The sequence below is a fragment of the Tupaia chinensis genome, unplaced genomic scaffold, assembly GCF_000334495.1.
Source record: "Tupaia chinensis unplaced genomic scaffold, TupChi_1.0 Scaffold000624_1, whole genome shotgun sequence".
Lineage (NCBI taxonomy): Eukaryota > Metazoa > Chordata > Mammalia > Scandentia > Tupaiidae > Tupaia > Tupaia belangeri.
The window spans coordinates 1189917-1201322 of record NW_006160144.1 but is presented as its reverse complement, the minus strand read 5'-3'; the positions used below and the strand labels follow the sequence as shown (position 1 = coordinate 1201322).

At 52.0% G+C, this 11406-nt stretch overlaps 1 protein-coding gene across 1 annotated transcript in view; it reads left to right on the top strand.

Moving 5' to 3' along the window:
- Positions 1–11406, top strand: part of MAPT (microtubule associated protein tau) — a 60879-nt gene that overhangs the window by 22995 nt on the left and 26478 nt on the right. The window contains exons 9-12 of the mRNA XM_027775990.1: positions 1322–1377; positions 3900–4097; positions 5077–5209; positions 11360–11404. Coding sequence (XP_027631791.1) covers positions 1322–1377; positions 3900–4097; positions 5077–5209; positions 11360–11404 — 432 coding nt within the window. The remainder of the gene's footprint in view (positions 1–1321; positions 1378–3899; positions 4098–5076; positions 5210–11359; positions 11405–11406) is intronic.

The following is an 11406-nucleotide window of genomic DNA, read 5'->3' as shown; positions in this document are numbered from 1 at the left end:
TTCAGCAGATGCTTCTGTTTTCACTGGATGATGCTGTTGATTTGGGCAGAGGAAGGAAGGTGCGAATCAGATCCATTTGGGCTCTTATTAAAATACAGGTTCCTGGGTGCTCCTCTAAGCTCACAGAACCAGTCTCAGAATGGGCCAGCAATCTATTTTAGCAACCACTCCAAGTCTTTCTGCTATATAGTAAAGTTGGGAAACTAGCTAGATAATCCATGCTGGTTACCCTAGTAATCCAGTCTACAGTAGCTAGTGAAAGGCTACACGCAGCTGTATTGTTCTTGGAGCAGGAGGACTATGATATTAAAACCAAAGAAGAAAATCTATAATCAATTTTGATGATCAATGTGAATAGACCAAAGAAGATGAGTTAGAGGTAATGTCAGTAGATGAGTTCAGTAGATTGGTTTCACAATCCTTTTGTGGAAACGAAAGCTGTTGATGATTGGTCCTGAAATCCAGATGATGTAGGATAGTAACTAGTTTGTACTGAATTTGAGGAAGTGACAAGGTTTAGTCCCCTTTGAGGGCCAGGAGGGTGATGAGAAGGTCCACCACAGCTACGTCAGGGGTGGCATGGGTTATCTGAGGGCAGCTGGGGCCAGTAACCAAAATTCTTGGGGTGCCACTGGCAACAAGGAAGTGAAGACATTCCTGCCAGGCTCAACTCTTCTGGTGGCAAACAACCAGAAATGGGGTGTGAGGTTACAGTATAAGAGCCCAGAGAGATGAGCATCAGGACCACTGATAAACTGGCAGCTGGGGCAAGAGAGTAAGAGGTGGCTCCAGTTAGTCCCCAAGGTCTGACAGGGTAAGCAAGAACCTCACAGGAAACAAAAGCCAAGCCTGGCCACAGAGTGGAGATGGCTTACCACTCTGATCCCAGGATATTGCAGGGGCCTGAGCCTGGCTGAGCTGCTCCCATTCATGCTCCTCCATGGGGTGGGGTTAGCCTCACCTGGGTGAGGCTGACCCTGGCAGAGGCAGGGAGAGAGCCTCTTAGTGGGAGCCTGCTCTCTACCTCCCTAGACAGCTCTTGTGTCCATGTTATCCCTCTGCATGTCCCCTCCCTCTGCCAGCCTGCCGCTCCCTCTTGCCAGATTGTTCTGAGCCATGACCCCAGTGTGTTGTGTTGATACTAACAATGGGAGACTCGGAAGATCGAAGGGGAAAGAATGTCAACTGGGTTTTCCCCAGACCCAATGGAACAAACCAATTTCTGTGGATTTCCCGCAGAAATCCAACCTGGCTACAGCTGATTCTGTCCATGATCTGTAAAAACGAGTGTAACTTACATTCTCACTTTCTGCTTTATCAGCTCGCATGGTCAGTAAAAGCAAAGACGGGACTGGAAACGATGACAAAAAGACAAAGGTAAGTTGACGGTGCCGTGATATTATCCGGTGCTGGTGAAGTTTGTCAAGGAGCTATGCTTTCTGTCTGCCCATTCTTAGAAATACCATGCGGGAAGAGTTTGTCGTACAGTACAACTGTCATGTAAAGTACTTCACATTTTCGTGCAAGCTTTTAAGGAAATCCAGCATTTATCCATTCTGATACTTGCACCAGGGAAACGCAGTCCGCAGTTTCATGAATTAACACTCCTAATCGCAGTTTCCTCTGCGTGTTTAGCTGAGACTTAGAAGGTAAATGAAGGTGCGTTTGAATTTTCTGCAATTTTACACATCTTACACTTACTACTCCAGGCAGAGGCTCAGCAAACACATTAATTTAAGATATATAGGAAATACATTACGGAACCGAGAGAGCACTGAGCAAGGCAGGGACCTCCAACCTCAGGCGGGAGCTCCTGGGAAAGCCCTAGAAGAGAAGGGCACCGAGGCAGACCATGAAGGAAATACAGATGCGGTTGATGATGCAGGGTGGGAAAAGGCATTCTGGAAGCAGTTGGCTAGGTGATCGCAGGCTGCGTGTCGGGGTGCTGTAGGCTGCAGGGGTGTAGGAGGGGGAGACCTGGTACACACCTTAATTCCTGAGTGTAGTGCACGGCGGTGTGGCAGACACCATCTTGAGATCCTGCCAAGGGGCCTCTTTGGGACATACCCTAGTCGTCAGAAACCCATCCAGGAACAGCCTGTCTGCCCCACAGACTGCGTCCAGAACACTGCCTGCCCTTCTCAGCCTTTCCTCCCAGTATAGGTGACCCCCTCCATGCCTTTATACCAAGAGGTCTTCAAAAAGTTCATGGAAAAACTGTGCCTGGCTTTCAAAGCATTTTTTGTACCAAAGTAAACTCATACTTTAATCCCATGAGCCTCTGGAGGTCTCCTCATATCTTGGGAAATGCTTTTGTAATTCCGCAGTGGTATCTTTTCCTAGAAAATCCCACCCTGGCCCTAGAGATCTCTTTTTTGTAAAGGAATCTAAAAGTTGCAATGTAGATTCTGCCTGAAACATCTGGATTTTAACCAATCCTGGATCCCCAAGGGGGAGTTCGGCAGTGTGTGGGTTGGGGACCACTCCAGAAGTCAGCTCTCGCCATCACAAAGACTTACCTATGAGGCAGCTGAGGGTCCTGCAGGCACTCGGGCAGCAATGGCAGCAGGAGCCGACTGCCCATCAGCCATGGTATCCATTTAGTGTTGGGGCAGGGGCAGGGAATACCGGCCTCATGCATGTATTCACGTACTCACTCACTTACTCAGAACCCATGGGTGTGTTGCCCCCACCCTAGAGATGCTCACAGTCCAGCGAAGGCTAGGACCTATTACAAACCTTAGCCAGGTAGGAGCAGAGAGATTCTTGTGCAGGGAGGGAGGCAGGGATCCTCACTACCCTCCCCCAGCTTCTCACCCTTGCTGCCAGCTTCGGAGCTCAGCTGCACCCTTCCCTCTCACCCCTGCCCCGGGCCTTAAGCTCCCCTCTTTGCCCTCGGCCACAGAACGGACTTCAGCCACTTCCGTAGGGAATCTGAAGGCAATGAGGAAACACCTGAGGAACCCAGGCAAGTCTCTGCCTGCTCCGTACTCTCTGCCTGGAACCCTCTAGACAGCCCTTCCACCTTCATTCCTGGAGGCAGTGCCCCTTGTGGCTCCCCTTCCTGCCCCAGGGCCACACCTCCTGGTCAGAACCCTCAGAAGCAGTTAGGACAGACAGGGTATCAGCCACTGTCCACGAAGTGCACTCATGCCAGGGTGCAGCTCCCTCTCTGAGGGTGTGTGGACACCTGTCCCGTTGGCCACCTGCCCCAGTCGGGCTATTTCCTTGTGCGGAATGTGCATAAGAGTTAACTTTGGTCAGGTCGGGATTCACCAGCTGGTGTTAACATTAGCTTTGAGACTTTCACATAACTGAAGTGGTGTCAGGCAGAATCGTGAAGACTTGGGCAGGCATCATCTTTATGTGAGCCATTCCGATTCCCAGCGTGGGGGAAGAGGGACAAGTGTGAGCTCCTCACCGGGGTTGAGCAGAAAGTGGGGTGCTTCTGACCCATGACACCTTGGGGATGTTTTTGAGAAACATCCTAAGACATCCTTGGCAATTGCCGTGGGCTTCTTGGGTATGAAGCACCACTAAACCAGAAGTCTCTAAAGTGGGGGGCGCAGAAGATCCAATGGCCAGAGAAAGAACATACCAGAACGACTATTCATTTTCCATCTTCTCTTTTGAACGCTGTCATGCATACGTGTGATGATGACCGCCGTACCCTGGCGTTGCAGAATGTGCTTAAAACAGAAAAACTGCCATATGGTTAGGGAGCATCCCTACTGACCAGAAGGCCTGATAAGCGCATATCCTCCAAACAGTTCGTAGAGCCCGCTGTAAGCCATGACCTGCCTTATCAATTTTTAGCTACTGTCCTTTTTTTTTTTCAATTTCTTTTCCTCCCTCTTGTGCTGACTTTTATTTTGATTTTATTTATGTTTATGTTTAAGACATCCACACCTTCCTCCGCCAAAACCTTGAACGATAGGCCTTGCCTTAGCCCCAAACGCCCCATTTCCGGTAGCTCAGACCCTTTGATCAAACCCTCCAGCCCTGCCGTGTGCCCAGAGCCATCTTCCTCTCCTAAACACGTCTCTTCTGTCACACCCCGAACCGGCAGCTCTGGAGCAAAGGAGATGAAACTCAAGGTAAGGGTCCACCTTCGGAAGGACCAGGCTGCTCTCCTGTGGTTTTGGAATGTCTGGTTTTTAGTCTCTGAGACCTTTCCTCAGAGAAGTGTGGCAGGTGGCATATTAAGTTCTGGTGGAAGAGGGGAGAAGGCAGCGTGGAGTCATTCTTCTCAGCCTAATAGCAGCCGCCTCTGAGGCATCTGCAGGGGTCCTTGGTCCATTCCTGACTTTGGTAACTGAAGCGCTTCCAGAGCGCTGTCATTTGGGTTGGGAGGCATCACTACAGAGCCACCCTCATCCCACGATTTCAGCCCTTCCTGACCGTCCTACAGTCCCTGGTTCATGTCATTTCTTTCTGAGTTTGTGCTACGTCTGACAGTTACCCACTGGAAAATCACACAGTAGCGCCCCACAGTCGACTGTGTCTGTGCCAGCAGTGGCTCCCAGCCTGGTTTGTTGACTGATGCTGGTGTTCACCCCGCTACTGGCCCTTAGCACACCCGAGGGGCTGCTGAGACCCAAGGGTTGTTTGGGAGACTACAAAAGACCCAGCTCTGCTTAGCATTCTTGCCCAGGGCCAACAATCAGTGTCTCCAAGGGCCTCCATCAGTCAAATCACTCCAAAACTTGACTCAGACCATAGGCATCCGCCGATGTCCTGCCTGTCAGTGGACACTGCGTGGCTAGTGACCCCGATCCTTGCTGTGAGCACTGTTGTCTTTTTATAGTACTTAAGCTCAACTCACACTGATAACTACTGTACACAATTGCGCTGGGAAGAAGTGCTAATGGGGTGCTTGGTGCTTGGGCAGGACTGTGGGTTTGTGTGCCCAGCAAACCCTTGAGATTGTGCAAGACATTTGTTGCCTCTAGTAGGCAGACGGTCACCTGGCCTGAGCCTCACATGAGTCATGGTGGTAGAGCAAGGCTGGCCTTGGTCTTGGTGACTGTAACTGTCCCAGACGGTAAAGTCAGTCTATTCTGATTCGGTTTACAGGGGGCTGATGGCAAAACTGGGACGAAGATTGCCACACCCCGGGGAGCTGCCCCTCCAGGCCAAAAAGGCACTGGCAACGCCACCAGAATTCCAGCAAAAACCACACCCTCCCCGAAGACACCTCCTGGCACTGGTAAGGAAAGGTTTCCCTGGAATCCCAGGCAGGTGCGCTCAAAAGGCCCAGCCCTTGTTTCAGGATGCCACTGACAATTACTAACCCCTGGGCTGGTCAGCCCTGGCAGCTTACCAAACACCGCCGTGCCCATTGACTTCCTAATCCTTTTGACAGTTTTCGAAGGTAGATAGTGAATCCGTGATGTTTATTAATAAAGAAATCGAGGCTCTAAGAGTTTGCTTGACTAAGTCTCACCAGCTGGGGTCAGGCATGAAATTGAGTCACATGACTTCTAAGTAGCAGGTCAGGCGCTTCTCCGGTCCCAAGGCCAGGGTTACGCGGAGAAAGGCCCAGCAAGGTATTTTTCAGTCTCCGAATGAGCCCCATGGCACTTTGTGGAGACGGCAGCAGCCTGGCCAGGTCACTGAGTGACATCACAGGCTCAGCCCAGGAGAGCTTAACCTGCTGGGACTCAGGGACTCTGCAAAGCCCGAGGGTCTGAGCAGAGCACTGGAAGCTGTGCTGTCTCCCTAGGCTCCGTTGAGTGAAACTCAGGTTTGAGCACCTGGCAGGGCTTCTGTCCAGCTCTTTTGTGTCCAGGATCCAGTTAAGAATAGTCATCCTTGGGGCTGGCAGGCGGCGTGGTGGTTAAGGGCACTAGAATCCCAGATGGCTGACTGTGGTTCAAGTCCTGAACCTGTTAGCTTGCTTTTTCACTTTCTCTCTCTCTCTCCATGTCTCTCTCTGGCCAAATTAAAATAAATGAATGATAAATAAAATAAAATAAAACAAATAATTATTAAAAAAAAAAAGAGAATAGTCATCCTTGGGCCAGCAGATGGTGTAACGGTTATTTTTTGCAGTTAGCATAATGGCTATGTCGCTGGACTCCCACGTAGTCGACCATGGTTCGCGTCCTGGACCCGGTGGCTTAAAACTCACACCGGGCGCATGTGCGTGCGTGCCCAAGATCCCGAGAGGAGAATGGAGGAGAAGGGATTGCAGCGTGGCCATCCCTCCTGGGGGGTGGTTTCTCGCTTTCTATCTCTGTCTCTCTCTGTCTGTCTGGCAAGTGCACGCGCCCTATAGCAAAAAAACCTCTCCAAAAAGAAAGAAAGAAAATCACACCAGGTGCATGTGCGTGCATTCCCAAGATCCCAGGAGGAGAATGGGGGAGAAGGGATTGGGCTGTGGCCATCCCCCCAGGATGTGAGGTCTCACTTTCCCTCTCACTGTCTCTGTCTCTCTCTCCAGCAAGCACATGTACCCTAAGGCAAAAACGTCTAAAAACAAATAAAAAAGAAAGAAAGAAAGAATAATCATCCTTGGGCCAGTCACATGGCATAGTGGTTAAGGGAACTAGAACCCATATAGCTGACAGAGGTTTGAATCCCAGCCCTGGAAGCTTCAGAAACATGCTGGGCAAATGTGCATATGTGCTCCCAGATCCTGAAAGAGTGGAAAAATGGAGGAAAAGGGATTGTGACATGACCGTGCCTTATTGGGACGTGCGGGAGGCGGGGGGGTCTGCTTTTTCTCTCTATGCCTCTCTAGTGAGCACATGTACCCTCTAATAACTCAAAAAAAAAATGTTTTAAGTCACTCTCTTAGAGATTAGGGACAGCCTGTGTTCTAGTATGCTCTGTTGCTAATAACTGAAATACTCAAGTATTTTTAAGTAATTTATGAGATAGAAGCTAGGGCCCGCAGGTGGCATGGTGGTTAAGATGCTGGATCTCACGTGGCTGAGTCAATGGTTTAAGTCCCGGGCATGGCAGCTTGAAAAATTACACTGGGTGAGAGTGTGTGCCCAAAATCCCAAGAGGAGAATGGAGGACTGTGGCGTGGCCATCCCCCTGCTGAATTTTCACTTTCCTCCTCTCTGTCTCTCTCTGGCAAGTGCACATGCCCCATGACCAAAAAAAAGAAAAAGAAATGAGAATAGAGACTTATTCAGCTCACCCTGTGGAGGCCCAGGGTCCAGGGGCCGCACCTGGGGAGTGTCTTCTTGCTGGTGGATGGTATGGGAGAGGGCAGGAGCTTGGTCAGAGCAGAACACGGCTCTGTCTCCTTCCCTCTTCTTAAAAACTTACGGGGACTCATCCCAGACCTGGCGGCCTAAAACACACTGGGCACAAGTGCGTGCATGCCCAAAATCCTAAGAGGAGAATGGAGAAGGGATAGCAGCGTGGCCATCCCCTCCAGGGGTGAGTTCTTGCTTTCTGTCTGTCTCTCTGGTGAGCACATGTGCCCGATAGCAAAAATCTCTCTAAAAAAAAGGAAAAAAGAAATTCACTGGGACTCAACCATGGGGCCTCACCTGATGACCTTAATCCTGTTCTCCTCCCAGAGGCCCCACCTTTCAACACCATAGTCAGATTACGTTTCACTCTCATCACCTGCCACAGCCAAATCTCACCACGTGAACATTGGAGACACTCCTAAACCCAGCAGTGGGCTGGGCTCTGCCCTCTCCACGCCCTCTGACCTGTTCCAGGCCTCTAGCTGCAGGCTCTGCCTCTCTTGGGGCACCTGGTCTGCATTTGCTCCCTCACGGTGCCCAGGAGGCCTGTGGACCCTGGTGTGGGCTGGTCGAAGCCGGGCCTGGTTTGTGGGATCTCTTCCCGTCCTGGGCTTGAAAGAGCCACTCAGGGCCTGCCCTGTACCCATTGCATGGTTTTGCTGTGGCGTGACCTGTGTGTGGGTCATATGACCCGTGTGCGGGGTGGGGTGGCACTGTGCGGATAGCTGCTCAGCAAGCCTTGCTGGTCTTGTTTTTCACCTGGTACTTTCCTACCTGGCGTTCTTCTCATGTACGTGCGATGCAGTGATTAACAGAACTCTGATTGGATTTTACATGCAGTTTTGATCCTGCTTCTTTTTAACCTTTGGCCTGCCGGCTCACACTTTTTTAACAGTTGAAAACAGGACATGCATTGCTGTCTGGATCTCACCTGATCTTAGGTGGCACCGACAGGTGGGCAGAGCTTCCCCTTTGGGGCTCCTTGACCTCCTTCTGCCCACTGTGGCCCTCCCTGAGCCCACTCCCTGCCTCCCTCCCCTATGCTCGACAGGCTGGCTATGGGGCCTGCTGCATGCAATCAGTCAGGCTCCTTCCGCCTCTGAGGATGAGGACGATAATGAGGCTTTCTGTGGATTTTTCTCTTTAAGCTACCAAGCAAGTGCAGAGAAAACCGCCCCCTGCTGGGGCGAAACCTGAGCGAGGTAATTCTGAGCCTGCCTTGCCTGGTGGGCAGGCTGCCTTTGCGTGTGGCTGTTTGTGGGCTTGTGTCCGGGGCTGGGAGGATCTGCTTCTGAAATGCAGGTTTCGCACGCAGAGCCTGCAGGCGGCACAGAACTCCTGTCTCCTGTGTAGTTTGCGGAGGAATCTGTCTGATGGGCTTGCCGATCCAGCGTGTTCTCGTCTACTTCAGGGACAAGGGCCTGCCCAAAGGCTGAGGGTGCTGGAGGTTGGACTGTGTCTGACCAAGGCTTAGGTGTGAAATCTCAATCCGTAGTCCTGTCCAGGGGGTGTGGAGCTCACATGGGTTTGAGTCTCAGCCCCAGTTCCTTGAAAAAACATGCCAGGCACAGGTCCATGCGTGCCCAGTCTCGACAGGATGGAGAAATAGAGGAGGGATTATGGTGTGACCGTGCCCCATTGGGGGAGTGCTTTCTTTCCCTCCACCCAACCCCAGCAAGTACACGTGCCCCCTGGAGTTAAAAACAACAAAAAGGGGACCAGCAGATGACATAGTGGTTAAGTGCTGGACTCCCACATGGTTGACCATGGTTCGAGTCCCATACTAGCTTGAAACTCACACTAGGCACGTGCATGTGTGTATGCCCAAAATCCCAAAAGGAGATGGGATTGCATCATGGTCATCCCCCCTGGGGGGTGATTTCTTACTTTCTGTCTCTCTGTCTCTCCCTCTCTGGCCAGCACTCATGCCCTATGGCAAAAATCTCTAGAATAAATAAATGAAATGAAAACAACAAAAAGGAAACCTCAGTCTGTGAGCTCCGGCAGCGGTGCTGGGTGCTCCCTGTTATGGCTCCCATCCTCCTAACACAGTCCTGTGGGCTCTGCTCCTTCTCCCCCTTTTTCAGATGAAGATGCAGGTCAGGAAGGTTAAATGACTTGTCCAGGTCTCTCTGCAGTTAAGGGGCACGGAAAGGACTTGCACCGCCACTGAAAGCCTACCCTGTCACCCTGTGTCCCGGAGGAGAGAAAGCCCATCCGTTGTTTCCTCACATAATAAACGGCATGGATCCTACTGCCACGAGCTTGACTACTGCAGGGACTCCCAAGACATGGAAATTCAGACCCTAAAAACTGCGGTGCTGGGCCAGCAGGTGGCGTGGTGGTTAAGGAGTTGGACTCTCACATGGCTAACCACAGTTCAAGTCTTGGATGCAGTGGCATGAAAATCATGCCAGGTATGTGGGCCTGTGTGCCCGAAATCCCGAGAGGAGAATGGAGGAGAAGGGATTGTGGAGTGGCCATCCCCCTTGGGGGGTAATTTCTCACTTTCCCTCTCTCTCTCTCTCTCTCTGGTGGTGAGTGAATGTGCTCTGTAGCAGAACTAAAAACAAACAACTATCAGGCTTATTCTTCATTTGACAAGAGAAGTCACTGATTTGCTTCCCTGAGCTTCGAAGAAAGAGCTGCCCTTCTCCAGGTCCAGTGGGTGTTTGTTACAGATGACTGGAGGGGGCAGACATGGCTGCCAAAGCTTGGTGATCCACGATTGAGCTCCAGTTCTCAGGCCAATATGTGGCTTGGACACAGCATGAGCTGGGTCTCAGACTTCAGGGTGCTCAAGAGTCCTCAGAGAGCCTGAGACAAACCAGATTTGCAGGCCCCACCCCTGTGGAGTCTGCCTTCTCAGATCCGGATGGGCCCAGAAATCCACACTGTGCATCTCACTTCCTCTGTGAAAGCGCTGGAGACCCTCAGGCAGGGTCCGTGGCCACAGTCTGAGAGACGCTGGGCCATGAAGCTGATAGCGAGTGACTAGAGCATGTGGGAGGTGTGGGGGGTGTAGCAAGAGATGCGCTGGGGGGGCTAAGGATGCCCAGCAGAGGAGGGACCGAGCCTGTTGGGAGAGGAGAGGCCCTGGCAGCCATGTTGGGCTTGGCCCTGTGTGGCCATGGAGAGGTGATTGGTACCTGCCATGCACTGTGGTGCGCCAGGAAGGGTGTTCTTGGGGTAGGAACAGCAAGGCAGGGCACAGCGGCATGGCTTGTCTGGAGAACCAGGGGTGGGTAGACACGGAGCAGACAGTCCACTCTGGGGTGGGCCCCCTGAGCAGACAGGGGTACAGGCAGCCCTGGACTCACTGAAGAGCTTTGAACTTGCCCTGTGCGTAAAGGGCCCCGGGGTCCAGGCCAGAGGGTAGAGGTTGGGTGTGGTTGTGGCATTGGCCCTGTTGAGGGTGAAGGCCATGTAGACCTCCACCACAGTTTCTCAAAGCGCATCTACACACATGGCTGCCCAGAGCCCTGTCACTACTAATATCATCATTTCCCTTTTCTAGGAGAGGCCCCTGAGCTCAGGTGGGGGACACCTTTTCTTTCTTTCTTCTTTCTTTCTTCTTTCATTTTTATTTTTTTTAAGAGAAATTTTTGGTACAGGGAGAGTGTGCTCTCCAGAGGGACAGAGACAGAAGGGGAGAGATGACCCCTCAAGGGGGATGACCACACTGCAATCCCTTTTCCTCCATTCTCCTCTTGGGATTTTGGGCATGCCCGCATACACACCCAACGTGTTTCAAGCTGTGGGGTCCAGGACTCGAACTCCCGTCCACTACATGGGAGTCCAGAGACGTAACCATTATGCCATTTGCTGATCCCGGAATTGTCTTCAGAAACCACAGGCTGGTTGGAGCTAATCTCTTGACCCCAGAACTGTGGGATGGAGTTGGCCTGGTCTCTGGAAGGGGGTGTTGGGCAGTCTTGACCACCCTGACTTCCCTGGTAGTTGGGGTGTCTCTCTAGTAACAAGGCGGGACGAGGAGACTCTGGCTGGGTACCCCCTGCTGCAGCCGAGCTTTCACACGCCTAAGCTGGCTGGGAACGTGGGTGCACCCGCAGGTCAGGCAGCCCCAGGGCTTTCTCTGCCCCCCGCACCCACGTCCTGGCCTCACTCCCTTCCTTCCTTCCCAGGGGAACCTCCGAAATCTGGGGATCGCAGCGGCTACAGCAGCCCCGGC